The sequence below is a fragment of the Lepus europaeus genome, chromosome 8, assembly GCF_033115175.1.
Source record: "Lepus europaeus isolate LE1 chromosome 8, mLepTim1.pri, whole genome shotgun sequence".
NCBI classification, from domain to species: Eukaryota; Metazoa; Chordata; class Mammalia; order Lagomorpha; family Leporidae; genus Lepus; species Lepus europaeus.
This window is the reverse complement of record NC_084834.1, coordinates 101,527,290-101,548,439: the sequence shown is the minus strand read 5'-3', so window position 1 is coordinate 101,548,439 and position 21,150 is coordinate 101,527,290. Positions and strand designations below refer to the sequence as shown.

The 21,150-nt window shown below is 50.7% G+C and overlaps 2 protein-coding genes across 10 annotated transcripts in view; both read left to right on the top strand.

Moving 5' to 3' along the window:
• Positions 1 to 9,013, top strand: part of FAM47E (family with sequence similarity 47 member E) — a 45,932-nt gene extending 36,919 nt beyond the window's left edge. For 3 of the 9 annotated variants that reach the window (XR_009866570.1, XM_062198646.1, XM_062198641.1), the window contains one exon: positions 8,654 to 9,013. Coding sequence is in view for 3 of the 9 variants with exons in the window: in XM_062198641.1 (XP_062054625.1) it covers positions 8,654 to 8,666 (13 nt within the window). In the remaining 6 variants the exon portion in view is untranslated. The other 6 variants (XM_062198648.1, XM_062198642.1, XM_062198645.1 and 3 more) reach the window with 4 other exon arrangements.
• A 5,814-nt stretch (positions 9,014 to 14,827) lies between these two features.
• STBD1 (starch binding domain 1) lies at positions 14,828 to 18,224 on the top strand. Its single transcript, XM_062198636.1, has 2 exons — positions 14,828 to 15,123; positions 17,329 to 18,224. Exons 1-2 carry the CDS (start codon positions 14,931 to 14,933, stop codon positions 18,126 to 18,128), a joined length of 993 nt encoding a protein of 330 aa, XP_062054620.1. The 5' UTR covers positions 14,828 to 14,930; the 3' UTR covers positions 18,129 to 18,224.
• Positions 18,225 to 21,150: the final 2,926 nt, after the last annotated feature.

Below are 21,150 nucleotides of genomic sequence, written 5' to 3'. Positions count from 1 at the left end.
TGTGGAATGAAATGCTCTGTGAATGTCAGCTAGGTCCATTTGGTCCATAGTATAGATGAGCTTTGCTGTTTTCTTTTCTTTTCTTTTTTAAAAGATTTTTATTTATTTGAAAGTCAGAGTTTTACATACACACACACACACACACAGAGAGGGAGAGAGAGAGAGAGAGAGAGGTCTTCCATATGCTGGTTCACTTCCCAATTGGCTGCAATGGCTGGAGCTGTGCTGATCTGAAGCCAGGATCCAGGAGCTTCCTCTGGGTCTCCCACTCAGGTGCAGGGGCCCAAGAACTTGGGCCAAGCTGTCTTCTTTCTTTCTTTTTTTTCTCTCTTTTCTTTCTTTCTTTCTTTCTTTCTTTCTTTCTTTCTTTCTTTCTTTCTTTCTTTCTTTTTTTCTTTCTTTCTTTCTCTAGCTGATCTGTCCATTGATGAAAATGAGGTGTTAAATCTCCCATTATTATTGTATTGGAGTCTATGTCTCCCTTTAGATCTATTAACATTTGTTTTAAAGAGCCAGGCACTGTGGCATTGGGTGCATATACATTTACTGTCATATCTTCCTGTTGAATTTATCTCTTAATCATTACATAATGCCCTTCTTTGTCTCTTTTAACAGTTTTTCTGTTGAAATCTATTTTTTCGAGATATTAGGATGACTGCCCCTGCTCATTTTTGCTTTCTGTTAGCTTGCAATATATTTTTACATCATTTCACTTTCAGTCTGCATGGGTCTTTGTAGGTGAGGTATCTTTATTGTAGATAGCAAATAGATGGGTCTCATTTTTTAATCCATTCAGCTGGATTGGAAATTGGAAAATTTAGGCCATTTACATTCAAGATTATTATTGATAAGTAATGATGTGGTCCTGCCATTTTCCCATATTCATATTGTTTGTTTTGGATTTCCCTTGTACTTTTACTGGGAGATTTTCTGCTTTCACATTCTTTCATGACAATGACTTCCTCTGTTTTTGTGTGTAGCACATCTTTTGTAAGACTGGATGAGAGGTGGCAAATTCTTTAATTTCTGCTTGTTTTGGAAGGTCTTTATTTCCCCCTTCATTTATAGATGAGCGCTTTTCTGGGTAAAGTATTCTGGGTTGACAGTTTTTTTTTTTTCTTTTAAGACTTAGACTATATCTCTTCATTGTCCTAGTCTGTAGGGTTTCTGATGAGAAATCAGCTGTCAGTCGCTGGAAATCTTTTGAAAGTAATGTGGAATTTCTCTCATGCACATTTTAGAATCCGTTCTTTATGTTTTACTATTGGAAGTTTGATTATAATGTGTCATGGTGAAGATCTTTTCTGGTCATGTCTACTAGGAGTTCTATGTGCTTCCTATACTTGGATGTCTCTTTCTCCAAATTAGGGAAGTTTTCTGCTTTCACTGAATAGGTTATCTAATCCATTCTCTCTTTCTATATCTTTAGGAACTCCTAAGACCCATATGTTTGGTCATATGGTAGTATCCCATAAATCTCCAACACTATTTTTGTTTTTTCTAGGTTTTTCTTTCTTTTCTTTTTTTTTTTTTTGAGATATTTCCAAAGGTTTGTTTTTCTTTTTTCTTTTTTCTTTTTTTTTCTTGTCTGAGATATTTCCAAAGGTTTGTCTTCTTTCTTCTGCCTCACCAAGTCTATTGTTATGGCTTTTCATTGTATTTTTTACTTGACTTATTGAATTCTTCATTTCTAATATTTCACTTCAGTTTCTCTTCAATATCTATCTCTTGGCAGAATTTTCCATCCACATCATGTATAGATTTCTTTTCTTTTCTTTTCTTTTTTTTTTTTTTTTTTGCAGGCAGAGTTAGTGAGAGAGAGAGACAGAGAGAATGGTCTTCTTTCTATTGGTTCACCCCCCAAATGGTCACCAGGGCCGGCGCACTGTGCTGATCTGAAGCCAGGAACCGGGTACTTCCTCCCAGTCTCCCATGTGGGTGCAGGGCCCAAGCACTTGGGCCATCCTCCACTGCCTTCCCGGGCCACAGCACAGAGCTGGAATGGAACGGGAGCAACCGGGACAGAATCCAGTGCCCCTACTGGGACTAGAACCCAAGGTGCCCGCACCACAGGTGGAGGATTAGCCAAGTGAGCCGCAGCTCTGGACCATGTATAGATTTCTTTAACTCAAGTATTTGCTTCTCTGTAATCAATTGGAAACACTTATTGAGTGTTGAGCACTCCTCTGAGGGCTTTTATCTTTGAAATATACCTCTTGGCTTATGGAGTGTCTGCTCATTCCGTGGGTATCCTGAAATGTATGCTGGGTGGGTCTTGGGAGCTCAACCAGTGCTTGAGGGTGGATCAGGAAGCTAGGATGACACCCACGTTGGGTGTGGTCAATCTCTGTTGTCAGCAGGGGGGAGGGTAGGATCGCATCACCTGTGTGATCACAGCATCAGCCCCTCTCTGCCAGGGTAAACCAACCACCCAGGGTGAGTCCACAGTGCCCAGGTACCTCGCCTTGCAGGCACATGAACTGCACAAAGAATCTGTGTGCTCTTCAGTGTGAGCGTGGAATCCCAAGCTTCTGCACCATCCATAGTGATTGCCCAAAGACCCAGACACATCCTGTTGCACATCCTATCACACAGATACAGAATTTGCACAGTCACAGGGAGCAGGGGATCTACTCTTTAAAAAAAAATTTTTTTTTGAAAGAGCATTACAGAGAGAGGTAGAGACAAAGAAAAAGGTCTTCTATCCGTTGGTTCACTCCCCAAATGGCCGCAATGGCTTGAGCTGAGTTCTATCCGAAGCCAGAAGCCAGGAGTTTCTTCCAGGTCTCCCAGGCAGGTGCAGGAGCCCAAGGACTTAGGCTATCTTCTATTGCTTTCCAGGCCATAGCAGGGAGCTGGATCAGCTGGGACTCAAAGTGGTGCCCATATGGGATGCTGGTGCTGCAGGCTGGGGCTTTAACTCACTGTGCCACAGGGCCAGCCCCAGGGGATTCACTCTGAGTCCTATAAGCCTCACTTACAAGCAGCCTGTACTCATCATGTTTAGATGGCTCCTTCCTGCTGGTCGCCAGGTGCCTTGCTGTAGGAGGATGGCATCCCTTCCGCCACCGGCTGCAGGAGTGCTGGCTGTGTCCTGCCTGCTGCTGCCTGCTGTACTGACCCCATCACTCCATGGCGCCTCTCTTCTTTTTGTAGAATTTCCACTGCAGATTGCTCTCCAGCTGTCTCATGGGAATACTGTTCCTCCCTGTTTCTTCTGTTGTTTTCCTGTGGTCAGATTCAGCATGTCTTTTCCCTATTCAGCCGTCTTGCATCTCTAATACAGTAAATCTCCTATGAGCATACATGTAAAATTTCTCAGTCCAGCATTGTGGTGTAGCAGGTAGAGCCAATGCCTGTGATGCTGGTATCCCATATAGGGCTGGTATTGTCAAATACTAGGAAGTGATCAGTGTTGAGTCTTTATTATCTTTGCTTTATTTATTTATTTTTGACAGGCAGAGTGGACAGTGAGAGAGACAGAGAGAAAGGTCTTCCTTTGCTGTTGGTTCACCCTCCAATGGCTGCCTCAGCTGGCGCGCTGCAGCCGGCGCACCGTGCTGATCCGAAGGCAGGAGCCAGGTGCTTCTCCTGGTCTCCCATGGGGTGCAGGGCCCAAGCACTTGGGCCATCCTCCACTGCACTCCCGGGCCATAGCAGAGAGCTGGCCTGGAAGAGAATCCGGTGCCCCGACTGGGACTAGAACCTAGTGTGCCATTGCTGCTAGGGGGAGGATTAGCCTGTTGAGCCACGGCACCGGCCTATCTTTGCTTTAAATATCATTTAGGCATAAATGATAGCCATCAAACATAAATGATCTCCATTATCTTTATTTAAATATTATTTAATCATATACAAGTATAATTTAAGTTTTAATAATCATTGTATCTGCCAGCCAGCTCACTGAATTCCTGAAATTTGTCCATTGTGAGTTGGTACAACCTGTCTTGAGCAGGTTATTGGAATAGGATTCCAGGCCATGAGGGATGTGGGGAGTGAAGAATGAAGAGAGTTGGCTTTCCCACCACCCCAAGAGTACAACGGAGGCTCAGGAGAGATGGGAGATGCCCCATCCCCTAGAGATGGGGGGAGGCATTCTCTGACGAGCAAGCTGTGTGAGTTCACGTCTGCCACACAGCCGCTGGTGAGAAGGGGTTAGGCGATCATGAGTTCCCTGGGGGAGGGAGTTAGAAAAGGAGGGAGAAGCTGTAGAGTTACTGTGAACCATGTCTGGTCTCCATGAAGGAAGCAAGGATGCAAGGAGATGTGGCCCAAGTCTCGGGCTGCAGCTCAGCTCAACTAGAAGCTCCATCGCCAGCAGGGAGTTCTGACATGGGAGCTGCCTGGAGGAAGAGTCTCGCCTCATGCCTGCAGGGGTCTGCTCTGATACTTCCGCCGTGCTCTGTCACTGGCTGGGAGGAGGCCATGAGAAGCAGAGCTTCAGTGTGAGGTGCGGGATCCAGCTGTGGCCATCAGACAGAGCAGCCCAGCGGAGAGGTGAGTTCTCCAAGGGTTGGGAATTCCTGATACTTGAAGCCATGTGCATCCTGCCATAGGTTCCCCTTTCAGCACGTAAGGACTCACTTCTGCAATATACTACCAGCAGCCAGGAGAAACCAGGAGGAGGTTGGGATGCTAAAAAGGATAGCCAACAAAAAGAACTAGGACTGACTTGGTGGTTTTTAATATTCTGAGTCTCTCTAATGTTGAATGGTGTTAAAATTAGGAACTGAATTGGAGGAGTGCGTATTTGTCCATAGCAGCTAAGCCACTGCTCCTCTCCCAGTCCCAGCTTCCTGCTAACCCACACTCTGGGAGGCAGCAGGTGATGGCTCAAGTCCTTAGGTTCCTGCCACCCATGTGGCAGACTTGGATTGAGTTCTAGCTCCTGGCTTTGACCTTGCCCAGCCCTGGCTGCTGCAGTCATCTTGGGAAGTGACCCAGTGGATGGGAGATCCCTTGCTGTCTCTCTGCCTTTCAAATAAACGTTTGAGGCATGCTGCCCAGATCGTGTGTATAACAATAGAGCTTTTAAGAAGCTGAAGGGTATTGTGCTTCATCAGAAGCCCAAGGTAGAGAAGGGGTGATCATGGAAAGATTTTTTTTTTTTTTTTTGACAGTCAGAGTTAGACAGTGAGAGAGACAGAGACAGAGAGAAAGGTCTTCCTTTGCCGTTGGTTCACCCTCCAATCGCCGCTGCGGCCAGCGCACCACACTGATCCAAAGCCAGGAGCCAGGTGCTTCTCCTGGTCTCCCATGCGGGTGCAGGGCCCAAGCACTTGGGCCATCCTCCACTGCCTTCCCGGGCCATAGCATAGAGCTGAACTGGAAGAGGAGCAACCGGGACAGAATCCAGCACCCCAACTGGGACTAGAACCCGGGGTGCTGGTGCCACAGGCGGAGGATTAGCCTAGTGAGCCATGGTGCCGGCTTCATGGAGAGATTTTTGGGTTTTGCTTGTGAACAATTGTCAGGCTACAGAGAAGCTGCCAAGTTTTTCATAGAATTACATTGCATAAGCATTACTCACTTGGACTAAAAGGGACAAGACAATATAAAGTGAGAGGAGGCCTCTGGATCTCCCAAATTCTACTAGCAAAGAGCAAGGTGCAAAAAGTCTCAATGACAAACATGTGCTTCCGTCACAGAAAAGATGAGTCTAAGGAATCGTTGAGGTGGTAGCTGCAAGGCATCCTCATCAAGGAACTCCTGCCTTTCCTGGGCTGGGTCTCAGGGTGTCTGCAGAGCAACGACTCTTGTGTGCCTCCAGCCCCCCAGCTTTTTGAACAGGAGTGTCCATTGTGCCCATATTATGCCTCTCCTACCATTGTATCTTGGGCGTGGGGAAGATAACGCGACATTTTTAGTTCACAGGTTTTCAGACTGAAAGGACCAGAATGACTTTCCTGTGCGAGTGATACCCAAGTTGCCTGTGCCTTTAGGAATTACACCTGAGTGCTCTATGCTATCTGCACCTGAGCCTGATTTAGATTCTGACGTTCTGGATTCCAAGATGGTGCTGTGATGGATTGAGACTTTTGGGGAATTTTGTAAAGAGGGAGGGTGTATTTTGTGCAACACAGGAATATAATTTGTGGCTTGAAGACAGATTGGGCTGGTCTTAAAATATATTCACAAGTTCTTTGATGGTTTTTCCTTCAAAAGGTGGAACTTGGTTCTCTTCTTGAGCATGGGCTGTGGTGAGTCGCTTGCTTCTAATGAACAGAATGTGGCAGAATGGTGACATGTGGTTTCCACGACTAGGTTTTAAAGGCATTGTGCTCTGCGTGGGAGACCCGGAAGAAGCTCCTGGCTCTTGGTTTCAGATTGGCCCAGCTGTGGCCATTGTGGCCATTTGGGGAGTGAACCAGCAGGTGGAAGACCTCTCTGTCTCTCTAACTCTGCCTCTCAAATAAATAAATCTTTTTTTAAAAAGTCCTTGTGCTTTCTATGCTTTCTCCTGGATTGTATGTTCTCGTGCAGGGTTTCTCAGCTTTGGCACTACAGCTATCGTGGACAGGATTATTCTGATTTTGTTGTGAGGGATTCTCCTGGGCATTGCAAGATTTTTAGCAGCATCCCTGGCCTCTGCTTACTCAAAATTCCTGGAAGTTCAGTTGCTATGTGTATTAGCTTTCCATTACTTTGAAAGGATAGAGAGGAGCTTCTTGGGAAGAAGACCTATTTCAGCTTAGTTTGGAGGTTCACAGTCTAAGATTGGGTGGTCCTGTTAGTTTGGCATCTGGGGGAAGCTGGCAATGGTGGACTATGGGGCAGAGGAACAATTGCATGGAGAGCTGGGAAGAAGACAGGGAAAGAACTCCGCTTACATACGAATCCCTTCATGAAAACCACCTTCCAAGGGCATATCACAATGACCTGAAGACCGGCCAGGGGCCCACCTCCTAGATGCTACAATTAGGTGAAGTCTATACCTAATCCATCAACCACTAATGTGAATTAAGCTTGGAGAATAACAGGTGTGGGCCTGCTGGAAGCAAAGGTGAGGGCCAGCTGGGTTGGGGAGGAAAATTCTGACCCACCTTCTCTCCAGGAACAGTGTGCACCTGGTGGGAACGGAGTATCTGTCTCTCCTATTGGTTATTTGGGTGGTCTGTCCTTGTGTGTCCAGTCAGCCTGGCATGGCTGGGTCAAGGCCTCAGAGGGAGGTGGGCAGTACCCGCTGGCCCTGGCCCTTGGTGTAGGCCCCTGCCTTGGTTGCTCCCAGACACCACCCTTACATGTTTCCTGCTCCTCCCTTCTTCTTCCCTCCTTGCCTGTCTTCCTCTTTTAGTCCACAAGATCAGAGTCAACCCTGCTCTGTAGCCTGCTTGCTCCTGAGTGAGGCCTTCCAGCCAGGCGCATCAGAACCCACTGACGGTGTGTTGGAAGATCAGAACCCCAGGTCCCACCCTGGACCTATCCATCGATTCATTCACTTCCCCTTTATTCCAACTCCTAGTCCCAGCCTGTTTACCAAAGACACTCCCTTTAACGTGTCGAAGAATTGTCCTTGAATTTCTGTGTGTATTTGAAATCTCAGTAGTGTTGTGTTGAGTGTATATAGAGTTTCAATTTACATAAATGTCACTGTACTATACACTTTCTTTTCAGCCACCATTATATACTTAATTTAATCATGCTACTGCATGCAGCTCTAGCTCATTGCTGGGATGAGTGTGGTGTTCCTGGCCATCCCCCACCATTTATTTAGCTATTTCCCCACCACGGGCAGTCAGGTGGCCTTGAACTTGCCTTTGGTCCAAATAACCCTTTCAGGTTTTGTGCAGAGCAGTGGGGTTGCTGCGTCATGCAGTTTATGAATTCTTAATTTCACCAGATTCCTCTGGACTGTTCTTGTTTGCTCTCCCAATCATAACTGCACATCTTTCTGACACTTGGCCCGGAAAGGGATGTGAAATGGAACAGTATCGTGCGGAGATGTGTTTATCTGATTACCAGTGAGTTTCAACATTTCTGTATGCATTTTCTTCAGCCAAAGGTTGCTATGAAGGCCTGCTGTGTTCCTGGCTCTGTTCTAGGCACGGAGGAGAGAGCCTTCCTTAAACACTGATTCGGGATCTCATATCTTTTGTGTGACTATGTAAGGCATCCAGATACAAGTCCCAGGTCATTTTAGACAACATGGATGTTCTCCCACTGCCCTGGAACTGGTCCTACCCCGGTTAACTCTGTGCCTGGTCCCCCTTCACGGGATGCCTTTCTATCAAAATAATCCAATTTTGGTGAAGTCGAAGCAACTTTGTGCTTCTAGTGTTAGGCAGTGTCACAGCAGTCATTTCTGGAGGTTTGTTCTATGGGCATTGCAATTTTGTGCCACTTACATTTAGGACTTTATTCTGTCTGTAGGCCACCCTTTTATGTGGTGCCAAGCAGTCTCATAGCCTTATCTATTTTTTCTACACGATGAACTAGTTTTTCCAACACAGATTTTTTTCCTTTTCTAAAGGTTTCGTCATTTAGCCAAACAGATGTCAGCCTTGAGTCTATTCTGGAATCAGGATGAGTCAGAGGTTTGCAAACAGTTGCAGTTAGAAAATGTCTCTGTGCAACCGGACACGGGGCAGTTCTAATGTCACCACTCTGCCCGGTGACAGGGTTTACTTGCGGTTAATGTTATGTGGCGTTCCAGGAGCGGCGGCTGACGGCGATGGACAGGTGCTGGTGCTGAGAAGGACCTTTCCCTAGCAGGCCAAGGGCTGGTGCAGAGGTGAATCACCAATCACGAACACGTCTGAAATTCACCGTAAATACTGGAATACCCCCACAAGGGTTCTCCCGTGTCACACCTCCACGTTTGCACACTCACGGCGAAAACGTATGCTGTAAAACTTGGACAAGCTTTGACCGTCCTGAGGATTCAATGTGGCTAGGATTTCAGGGCATGGGACACGGGGCCAGAATGTGGAGTTCAATGCCCAGCTCGGTCACTCATTAGCTGATGACCTTGAGCAGATTGTTCCACTCAGAACATCATAGACGATAATCCCACAAAGCACGCAGCCTGGGGCCAGTGTGCCTTAGTATTCAATAAACAAAAACAATAAAAAGGACGCCCACGAGATGACAACTGGACACTCTAGGGAATACAGAGAATGCACGAGCTCTGACTCTCAAGGGATTTACGATCTGAAGCGAGGTTGAAAATAATTACACCATTGGAGAAAACCTCCTATTTTGCTCTAAGAAAGTTACACTGTGTATCCAGGGTTCAGACAAAAGGCTGACATACTGATTAAAGACCTGGGGGCTGGGGCTGGGCAAGGAGACTACAAGACAGGGGAAAGTGTCATGGAATGAAGTGGCTTTAGGAAACATTTGGACCAATGCTCAAAGTGGCGTATTAGTCTGCTTTTAGTTACTGTAACAAAATACCCAAGGCCTCTCAACTTCATTAAGAGATTTATTTTGGCTCCTGGTTCAGGCGTTGCAAGATCAAGGGGCCACACCTGGTGATGGCTTTCTTGTTGACAGAGTTCCCAGCCTTCTGAAATCAAGCTCCCGCCCCACAGACACTGCACAGTCACCACTGACCCCTTACATACTAAGCCCCCATCCCCTCCTGCTCTGTGGAGTCGTAAGTAGAAGAATCCAGGATTTGTGATTGGCATCTCCAGTGGGGGCAGTCTTGAGGAACTGAGCCCTTCACTGTAGCATCTGATGCTAACCCCAGGTGGGCACTGCCAGCACTGGACTGAACTGTAGGATGCCAGGACAATGTCTATGGAGAATTGGTGTGGAAACATTGTAGAGCCCCCCAAAATCTGGGTAGGCTCACCCCACATGCAGCAATCCAATCATGGACATTGGGGTGGTGGAAGGAAGATGAGATTTATTGCAAAGCTCAGAGCAAGGAGTCAGGCAGCTATCACTTACTGGATTAGGGATGAAGATGCTTATAGATCGGAGTTGGATTTGAGAGGTGCATGTTTAGCTCAGTTGAGAGTCTCTGGTTAGTCTGCAATGCTGGTGGCCTTCCTTTGATTGGTCCACAATATCATATTCTTTTAGCAATTTTGGTGATAGCAAAGTCGGCTTTGGTCAGTCAGGTGGGAGATACTTCCTGCTCAGGGCCCGGGACTCCAGGAAAAAGTCAAGATAGGATCACACATTGAGTTGTTCTCTCTAGGGGATAATGACCTCATGAGTCTGCTGCACCGCTCCCTCAATTCAGTAAGCTACTTCGAGCACGAGGTTGGTTTGCAATCAGAGAAGCAAGGCAAGGAAACGCTAAGCTAAAGGAGGGAGGCTGGGGGACAGGCGAACTAGGACCCCCTGGAGTCCAGCAGCCACGTCAAAGGCCCTGCAGAGGGACCCAGGTTCTGGAGCCAGATTTCAGTGGCCAGAAGTGAAGTATTTTTTTTTTGTTTCTGTGTTTTTTTTTTTTTTTTTTTTGACAGGCAGAGTGGATAGTGAGAGAGAGGTCTTCCTTTTTGCCGTTGGTTCACCCTCCAATGGCCGCTGTGGACGGCGCATCTCGCTGTTCCGAAGCCAGGAGCCAGGTGCTTCTCCTGGTCTCCCATGTGGGTGCAGGGCCCAAGCACTTGGGACATCCTCCACTGCCTTCCCGGGCCATACAGAGAGCTGGCCTGGAAGAGGGGCAACCGGGACTAGAACCCGGTGTGCCGGCGCCGCAAGGCAGAGGATTAGCCTAGTGAGCCGCGGCGCCGGCCAGTTTTTGTGTCACTTTAACTACAGTACCTGAGAGGAGCTTCTTGAGAAGGAAATGGCTCATTTTGGTTGACAGTTTAGGGGTACACAGTTGGGGCTTGGGCAGCCCTGTTATTCCGCTGTCTGGTGAAGGTGAACAGCGGTGGTATATGGGCTGGAACCATCACCTGGTGAGGCAGGGAGCAGAGAGACACAGGACGCACAGCTGGCTTCTATAACCCCCCAGTGATGCAAAGACCCACTTCTCAGAGGCCATAATTAGATCAAGTCTGCACGCTGAACTCATCGACCATTAACATGAGATGTTGGGGTATGAACAACCCCACGAGGGTGGGGACCCAAGTCTGTCAATCCACAGCAAGAGGCAAGGCCTTCGGGATGTGAGGAGGGCTAGAGGAGTCACCAGGGTGAAGTCCCCATGACTACATCCTGGCGGCTTTAAATGTAGAGGCAGAGACACACAGATGGACGCGTGGGCCCTGTCTCTCGCCATGCGATGCCCCGGGCTGGTGGGGACTCTTCTGGGTGGGAGCCACCAGCGGATGCAGCCCCTCCATTGTGCAACTCCAGAATCGTGAGCTCAGACACATTTCCCTTTATAAACTAAACCTGCACTTTAAAAAGCTACCCAGCCTCTGCCAGCTCATTGTGACAATAAAAAAGGGACTTTTGGTGATATTTTTAATAAATGAGAAAGCATTTGGTGAAACACACGGTCTTTATGAAGAGCCTTCTAAGTATCAGAAATAAATAGCAGGGCTTACATTCTAGAATTTTACAGATTCTCTGGGATTTCATCTATTAGCATATAGATAAAAAACAACAGACCATTCAAGCAGCGATTAGCAGTGAAGATAAAGAACGTGCTCAAGGACTTCCGTACTACCTGTAAATTTACTCCACTGACCTTAGCATTAGTACAATTCAAGGATACCCTAGGACCTCAGGTTTTACTGTGACGAAATGGAATAATTCTAAGTTTTTCTATAAAATTCTATTAAAAGTTAGACCTATAAGCCTACAATTTAAGAGCCAGTGGGTATTACAGAGTCTATAAATAAGCTTTTGGGGGCCAGCATTGTGGCATAGAGAGTAAAGCTGATGCCTGAGACGCCAGCATCCCACCATATGGGCACTGGTTTGAGTCCCTGCTGCTCCACTTCCAACCCAGCTCCCTGCTAATGTGCCTGGAAAAATGACAGAAGATGGCCCAGATGCCTGGGCTCCTCCACCCATGTGGGAGACCCGAAAGAAGCTCCTGGCTTCAGACCAGCCTGGCTCTGGCTGTTGTGGCCATTTGGGGAGTGAACAGGCAGATGGAAGCTCTCGCCCCGTCTCCCTTCTTCCCTCCCTCCCTCTCTTCTAACTCTGCCATTCAAATAAGTAAACAAATCTTTAGAAAATATATTGCTTTATATGGTGATACGAATTTTCTTAAAATAACATTTTACTACCATTTTAAACCATTCTCATACTCATATCAAGACTAACCTTAAGACTACCCGAATTGCTTGTCTGTGGTGTTAAGTATTAGAGGTCTTTAAAAATACTGCTGTTGAATTCTTAATTAAGGACACAAATCTGTGTGTCAGACAGGTAATACTTATGTTGAGCTAAAACAACACATATAGAGGGGCAGGCATTATTCTAGTGGTTAACACACTGGTTAGCATGTTTTACGCCCCACACTGGAGTGCATGGGTTTGAGTCCTGGCTCTGCCTCTGAATCCAGCTTCCTACTAACCCACACCTTGGGAGGCAGCAGGTGATGGTTCAAATAATTGCCCATCACCCACGTGGGAGACCTGAATTGAGTTCCTGGCTCCCAGCGCTGGTCCCTGGGTTGTTGTAGGCATGTGGGGGAATGAACCAGTGGGTGGGAACCTTTTCCATCTATCCGGTGCTCTTTCTCACCAATGGACATAAAATCTAGGCCAGGAAGACAGCAAGCTGCAGCATGAGAACACAAGAGCAGTTCCAAAAGTTTGTGGGAAAATGGAATTAAAAGATAGCTTTATTTAGCTGCAAATGTTTTTGAAATCCATGCAGAACTCTTTCTACTTGAGGCTTTTTAAATGATTAGCTTATTTAAAAAAAAACCATTTGATTAACGTGTAGTACTTGCGTACCTTTATGGGCGCAGCGCACTAACTCAACACAGGTGTAGCGTAAAGGGATCAAGTCTGATGGCATTCCCACCTCCACGTCCGCGGTCCGCCAGCTGCTCTCCTCCTGTTGGTTATGTGCATCCTCACGATCTAGTCACTTTTCATTCTTCCACTCAGTCTGTACTTTGGGGTGGTTTTTTTTTTTTTTCTTTTGCTACCAGGAGTGGGGCATGAACAAGCTATGTTCACTCAAGGAATAAAGGAGAGCAGACCTGAGCTGAAGTCATGTACACTCCCAGGGGGTGGGAGAGAAACGAAGCAGAACAAACCCACGGATTGCACGGTGCACCTTAAGTCATGCCCTAGGTGCCAAGGAAAAAGCTGGAGCAGGTGTAGGGTCCAGGGAGTAGGGGGCTGCAGGGCGGGGCTCACAGGGCAGAGGCCTTCCGATCAGAGACCAGAGGAGGGGGATCTGCAGAGAGCGTGGCGTCAAGCAAGGAGCCTGGGCTCCGGAGGCGCCGGCAGGCACTGAGCAGAGGCCTGTGTGAGTGGCAACCTGCCCCGAGGCGAGAGCCAGCCACCCTGGACCTCCACAGGCAGGGGTCTCTGACCCCCTCCCAGGGGTCCAGGAGGATGACCACCCCCCCAGGGGCGGGGCTTTGCCAGGCGAGGCTCCGGCAGTGGGACGTGGGAGGACAGGTGCAATGGCAGGCAGGGCTGCAGCCGCAGATCCGAAGCCGGGCATCCGCGGTTCCGGGTCGGGGCGATGCCTTCTGAACGCCAGGAGTGAGTTGGGACGGAAATGCGGACACTTCTCAGCTCGCAGCGTGGCAGGTGGCAGGCAGAGGCTACCCCTGAGTTACCTGGCGCTTCGGCTCGTCCCCAGGAAACGCGGCAGGGTCTTCTCTGGCAGACCCTCTCCCAACCGCAGGGCCGCACGCTCTCGGTGCCCCCTCTCGGCCGGACTCCTCAGGGAGCGTTGCTGTGTGTCTCGTGACCATGAAGAATGAGCTACAAGGACAAGCAAGCAGTGAGAGCAAGGGACGTTTACTGAAAGAACCGAAAGAGGGTCTCCGGCTCCAGGCCCTGCCGGGCAAGAAGGGGCAACCAGCTCCAAACACCTCTCCAACAGCCTCAGTACCCCGCGTCCCCTCCCAGGGCAGCCTGACTCCTTTTAACAAGGTTCTGAAGGAGGACGTTCACCTGATTGGTTGAGCTGTATGCTAATACGGTATTCTAGGTGACCCAATCAGGGAGTCATTGAAACCTGAATGTGATTGGTTAGGCCAGGAACCAATCAGCAGTAGCCTAACATGGCGCTCATGCACCATAGGGAAGGGAGGCGCATGCGCAGAACCAACCAGCCGTGGCCTAAGATGGAGTCCTTGTTAGATAATGAAGTTAGAGGCGTGCGCTGGGCAGGCCCGTGGCGGACAGGACGTCGGGCAGGTGCAGCATCCGAGGATGATGCTGCATGCGTCTGCCTCCTCGTCGTCCTTCGGGGCTCCTGGAGGGCTGCCGCCCGCGTGTTTCTCCACTTCCTCCCTGTGGTCCCCGGGAGTGTCTTACCAACACGTTGTCGCTGTGCGAGGAACAACGTGAACGCGCACAAACCCTCACAAAGGGTGGCTCATTTCATTGATCTCGCTGGTGGGCGCTTGAACCTGGTCTACAGCCAGCTCAGCCCCGTGGGCACAGCCATGGCAGCTCCCGCAGCCACCCAGAGGCCGAGGCGGAAGCCAGGCCCGAACGAGGCGGAGAGGACCGGCGTTTGCAGCCCGAACGGCCCACGGCCCGGTCCGGTCCGGCCGGGCAGCGGGGCGAGGCGGCGGCCGGGGAGGCCCAGCGCAGGTAGCGGCGTCCCCCCGGGGTTCCCGGCCTCCCACGCACGGGGGCCGGCCCGAGGCAGGGCCCGGCTGCGCGGGGTCGTCGTGCACTCGCGGGGCGGACCCCGCGGCGGCGGGGCGGGCCGTGGGCGGGGCGCGGCAAGTTGAGTGCGAGTCGCCGAGGGCTGGGCTGGGCGCCGGAGGCCGGCGAGCAGCCGTAAAAGGCCGGGGCGGCCGGGTAGGTGTGGCCCTGCCTGCGAGACCTGCGCCCCGGGCCGGCCGCCGCCCGTCGTCTCCCGCAGCCATGGGCGCTGTCTGGTCCGCCCTGCTGGTCGGAGGAGGTCTGGCCGGGGCGCTTTTCGTGTGGCTGCTGCGGGGCGGCCCCGAGGACGCGGAGCAGAAAGACGCCTCTGCCGGGGAGGCTGCGACTCGCGGAGAAGGGCAGGGAGGCGGCGGCGGACGGAGCCCCTCCAAGCGGGAGCTGGGCACCAAACCAGGTATTCGTCCCGCCCGGACCTGGAGAGCAACTCTGCGGGGGCTTTGAACTTGGCCTGGGGCGGGGCATCTAAGAAGCCCACCTGGCGCTGGACCCTTCCCGCGCCCCGCCCGGTTCCAGCGCTCCAAGGAGGCCTTGGAGACGCCCCGGCCGAGGCTCCCAGGGCCGCGCCCCGCCGGCCTCGGCGCTCCTGCCCCTCCAGCTGGCCCGCTTGGCGCAGTGCGGGCGGCTGCAGCCGCGGCGCCCCTTCCCTGGCTTCGAGAGAGGCCGGTGGGAGCTTAGGGGGCCCCACCAGCCTCTGCCCGAGCAGGGACGTGTTCTGAGTCCCAGCCCCGCAGCCTCGCTTGCTCCGATCCCGCTCCCCACGGGAGGGCTGTGTTTGGGAACACCGGTGCTGTGAGCGCCTCCTGCTCTCTGGACGCTTCTCTGGGGCCAGCAAAGTTCAGGGTGGACTTTGGCCGTGCAGGCGCCCAATTCTGAACCATGGGCGCGCTCCGTGCTCGCTCTGCAGCGCAGGGGGCTTCACCCCCCCGGGAAGCCACTCCTTAAGGGGGGGGGGACCTCTGTGCAGTAAATTGACATTTAGGGTGACACGGCCGCATTTCAGAAGACCGCAGGCTGGGCAAGGAGGGAGCGCTGGCGGAAAGCCTCGCTTTCCAGAGCCGTCCCTGGCGAGCTGCCCGGGCCGGGACTGCAGCCTCATGGTGAAGTGACACCTGCTTCCAGAGGAGTGCGTTCCCGGGTCGCCTGGTGGAAACCGGCCCGTGCGCCTCTCAGCCCTGGTTGCCATGAAGAGAGAGGCCAGCCTCAAGTTTTAGGTTGAAAAATTGGGAATTCGGGCAGGCGCCGCGGCTCACTAGGCTAATCCTCCGCCTTGCGGCGCCGGCACACCGGGTTCTAGTCCCGGTCGGGGCGCCGGATTCTGTCCTGGTTGCCCCTCTTCCAGGCCAGCTCTCTGCTGTGGCCAGGGAGTGCAGTGGAGGATGGCCCAAGTGCTTGGGCCCTGCACCCCATGGGAGACCAGGAGAAGCACCTGGCTCCTGCCATCGGATCAGCGCGGTGCGCCGGCTGCAGTGCGGCGGCCATTGGAGGGTGAACCAACGGCAAAAGGAAGACCTTTCTCTCTGTCTCTCTCTCACTGTCCACTCTGCCTGTCAAAAAAAAAAAAAAAAATGGGAATTCGGAGTACCATTTGCTCTTGTGTCCCTTCTCGCCCCACCATTGAAAAGGGACAAAATAAAACAAGACTACTCTCTCCCTGATTGTATGACTCTGGAATTTGCTACCTTGCAGGGGCCTCTTTAGATTGCCAACGAGACATAGACATTGGGGAGAGCTGGGTCTGAAGGGGACTAAGAACATCCACAGCGTGTGCAGTGGAGGGGACACAAGGCCTGTTGTGTTGGGGTTCCTGATGCCGTCACCCCAGGATGAACCGTCCTGTGTATCCCTCTCCCCCACCCCTGCTGTCTGTGACAGCAGAGCCGTGCCTGTGCTACCCCTGGGAGGACACGTACATTCTAATGTGTCCGGGTGTTGTGCAGCTTTTTGCCCCGCCCTCACCCCCCCAGACTTTTTTTTTTTTTTCAAAGAAGCTTCTAAAATCTTATTTGAAAAAGGGAAACTGGCAGAGACAGCTCCTATACTATGGCTCACTCCCTATATGTCCACGAGGTCCAGGTCGGGTGGGCAAAGCTGGGAGCTGGGAACTCCGTTCCCGTCTCCCCTGTGAGTGGCAAGGACCCAACCACTTGAGCCATCACCATTGATTGCCTCCCAGGCTCTGCGTTAGCAGGAAGCTGGAGTCAGGAGCTCAGACCTGAGAGGTGGGTGTCTTTAACTGCTGGGCCGAACACCTGGCTCCACGTGACACGTTTTGGTGATCGGAGCCAAGCACTGGGTCTTGGCTGAATGCCATCATGGCCTGTACTGTGGGAGACTGAGGACCATGGCAAGGTTACACTTCTGTCTTTACAGCTTGCCACTTCATTTACACTTTAGGGCTGGTGCACTGACACTCCTGGGGGTGCATTTTAGTGTGGGGCATGCATGCGGATTCTTAGAGCACAGAGTTGGGATTATACAAGGGCACCAAGTACTGGGTTTTATTAAGGCAGGAATTCTGGGAACTGCAGATAGGAGTAACGCCTACAGTGATGGTCTCTTCTCTATGAGCTCACACTGTTACATTTTTTTTGTTTCTTAGAGCATCCTCAAGAAAGCAATGGACGCTTGATTTCTGAGACCAAAGACCTTAGGAACCTGCAGGAAGCAGCCCGGCCACTGCAGAACCCTAGCAGAGATGTCAGAGAGCACAGCCCTTCTGGGCCCTTGGCAGATGCGGGAGCTCCGGCCAGTTCTGCAAGTGCTAACTCCAGAAGTCCCTCTGAAGATTCCAGAAGTGAAAGTCTGGAGTCTCCCAGAGGGGAATGGGGACTCCACAAAGGACGAGAGGCACTGGCTAAGGCCGGAGAGGGACTGCCTTCTAGCAGGCCGCGGGTGGACAGGGCCCAAGAAGTGGGCCTCGCACAACCGGACAGCCAGGGGGCCGCCGGTCATGAAGTGGTGTCTAGGCACTCCTCCTGGGGGGATGCTGGCTTGGGTGGTAGCCTAAAACAGGGAACGGACGGTGCCAGAAACTTTCTTGTGGAAGCAAGGGGTCGAGAAGTGGATGGGAAACCAGGATGGGCAACGGCCAAGTCTGCAGAGTCCCGGCAAGTTAGCGTCAGGTTCCAGGTCCATTATGTGACGGGCACCGATGTGGAGTTCATTGCAGTAACCGGAGACCACGAGCGCCTTGGGAGCTGGAACACGTACATCCCACTCCACCGTAACAAGGACGGCTTCTGGTCTCATTCTATTTGCCTGCCGGCAGATACGGTGATGCAGTGGAAGTTTGTGCTGGTGGAGAATGGGGGAGTTACTCGCTGGGAAGAATGCAGTAATAGAGTCCTGGAGACCGGCCGTGAGGATCAAGTGGTTCATGGGTGGTGGGGAGTTCACTGAGTTTTCAGAGTATGAGATGCAGTGGCACGAGGTGGCGAAGGCTGAGACTGGAGCACACTGAATAATTTAAGATAATAAAAGCCGCATGACTCCAGATTTGGCCATTGGAGTTGTTTCAGACTTGCTAGTGTAGAGATTATATGTATATGCAGATGATGCTTCCAGGGAAGGTGGACCCCCCCCCCCCCCCCCGCCGCCCATCCCCACAGGATTGACGGATTTGTGCTGATCTGTCATTTCTTTAGGCCTTGATCCTCTTTGGGGGGGGGGGGAGGGTGACCTGGCTAAGCTTCAAGTGTGGGCTGTGGTCAAGGAGCACAAAATCTGACCAGTGGCCAAGAGTTCAGACTGCAGCCTTAAGTGATTTCTCCGACCAAAGAAGTAAAATCAATGACATTAAAAAATAGCCGATTTCCTCTCCATACAACTGAAGAAACGCTCTTTACTACATGCACATTTTATGTATAAAATTAGTGAGCACCTGTGGAAGGATGATCAGAAACCATCTGGTCAGGAGATGTGGTTAGTGGATTCTGCCAGGTGCGGTTCTAAAGGCATCGAGTGGGTCTCTGTCTTGGTGGTCTATGGCTGCTGTGCAAACAAGGGGCCTTAGCAGGTCATCCTGGCTGTCAGTCATGGGAGCAGCCCATGGGGAAGGGAACATGACTGGGTTAGGGTATGGGCTGAATGGGGAGGGGACCTGAATGACCCCTCTTAGCAGACTGGGGGGTATGGGTACAGCTCACTGCAGGAGGCCTTCCAGGACCACCTGTCTGCCATGCCTCTGCTCTCCCGCCAGGCCTCAGCAGGTGACAAACCTAGAGCAACTGTTTTGCCAGTCACCCCTTCCCTCTCCTTTCACACCAGTACCTATCTTGGGTAATGCATTTATATAGGACAGTGGTAAAGGACAACCCTGCCTTGAGAGGAAATAAATATATTTAACTTGTTGTAAGTAAGTGAATAAATAAGAAACCCTGAGCTTTAATATCTTTATTAAGTGTCTCAATTATCTGTCTAAGTCTTAGTAACACAATAGCCTGGATGTAAAATAATATTTTCCTCCATTCACAACAGACACAGAAAAAAGCAAACACCATAATGTACAGAAGACATGAGGGATGTGGTTTTCTCCTACCTTTGGAGAAGAAGCTTAGAATATTTCTCTTAAAACGTTACCTTTGCTTGGAAGGAAATTCACTATACTTGTACTTGAAAGGCACAGCGGGGGCTGGGGGAAGAGAAGGATCTTCCATCTGCTGTTCACTCCCCAAATGGCCAGGTCTGGTATGGGCTGAAATCGGGAGCCGAGAACTCCACCCCAGTCTCCTGTGTGCTTGTTACTGCTTTCCCAGGTGCATTAGCAGGGAGCCGGATCAGAAGCAGAATAGTCAGGACCCAAACTCGCACTCTGATTCGGGATGCTGGGGTCACAGGTAGCAGCCTGGCCGACTGAGCCACATTTACTTACTTACTTATTGATTGATTGATTGATTGAGACAGAAAGCCAGCGAGCCAGCAGGGGGAGGTAGAGGAAGTGTTCCCATCCACTTAACTTCCCAAATGCTCCCGAAGGCCAGGAGCTGGGAGGAACTCAATCAGGGGACCCAGCTACTTCAGCCATTTTCACTGCTGCCCATGGTCTACATGAGAAGGAAGCCGGAGTTGGGAGCGAAGGCAAGCTTTAAACCCAGGCGCTCCGATACTGGGTGCAGGTAGCTTAACTGCCAGCCAAATGCTCACCCCTTAAATGAAGTCTTACATGTTAAAATAGCCTTTAATACCACCTAGTAGCAAAACTGTGTTTATTCCTGGTCTCAAATAGTCTGCTGAAACGAACAACTAAACAACTGAAATTAGCATTACAAAGTACATAAAAAAATACACCTGACAGTTTTGGGCTCATAGCACTTTTATGTTAAATTCATACATACTGCTTACCTACTTCATAATGAACTTGACAGTGCACTGGTTGTGGTCTGAGAAGGCATCTGCCATCAGTGCGCAGAACGCCCAAGCATCCTCGTGAGGTAGAATTAAATGTAAAACATCTGCTTAGAACCTAATCCCTAGCCATTGTATCATTTATTTTTCAGTAATGCACACAGAATTGCGATGTACAATTGTTTCATGTTTTTTAAAAAAGATTTTTATTTACTTATTTGACAGAGTTACAGAGAGAGAGAGAGAGGTCTTCCCTCCGCTGGTCCACTCCCCAAATGGCTGCAACGGCCGGAACTATGCCAACCCGAAGCCAGGAGCCAGGTGCCTCCTCCCGGTCTCCCACACGGGTGCAAGGGCCCAAGCACCTGAGCCATCCTCCACTGCCTTCCCAGGCCACAGCAGAGAGCTGGACCATAAGAGGAGCAACCGGGACTAGAACCAGTGCCCATATGGGATGCCAGCACCACAGGTGGAAGATTAGCCTATTGGGCTACAGCACCGGCCCCCTAAGTTTCATGTTTTTAAAAACCATTACCTGAAATCCACTGTGCTGATATATGTAACACGGTCACAAGAGTGAGCACGTGAGGATTTTCTTGTGCAAACAAGCATGGCTACTGGGGTTGATGGCCTGCTTGGTGAGGGCTCCTGCTGGCGGCAGCACCAGAAGTGGGATGGCACTGGGTCTCCTGAGCATAGGGCACCTCCCCTTGTGGAAACCCAGGCTCCCCTCTGCCCCTAGGGCCCTCCTGTCTTCTGCATGCAGCCTGGAGGAGGAAATAACCAAACCACAAGTGCATATTAGCAGGTTCGGGCCACGTACGGCTCATTCTACATTCTCTACGTGAGAACTGGGTGGGCGCCACACCAGGTGCCAGGGTGAGAGACTGGGAAACAGTATCCTATTGGGCAACTTTTCTCAGTGACAATTCTGCACACACCTTTTTTTGGAGGGGGAGCAGCCAGCTCTCTACATTGTCACTGATGTTTTGGCATCACTGAAACATTTTTGTGTCTATTCTTGTCTCATTGTACTTGGTTCACATACAAAACCCTCTCCTGTATTCAAGTCTGGCCT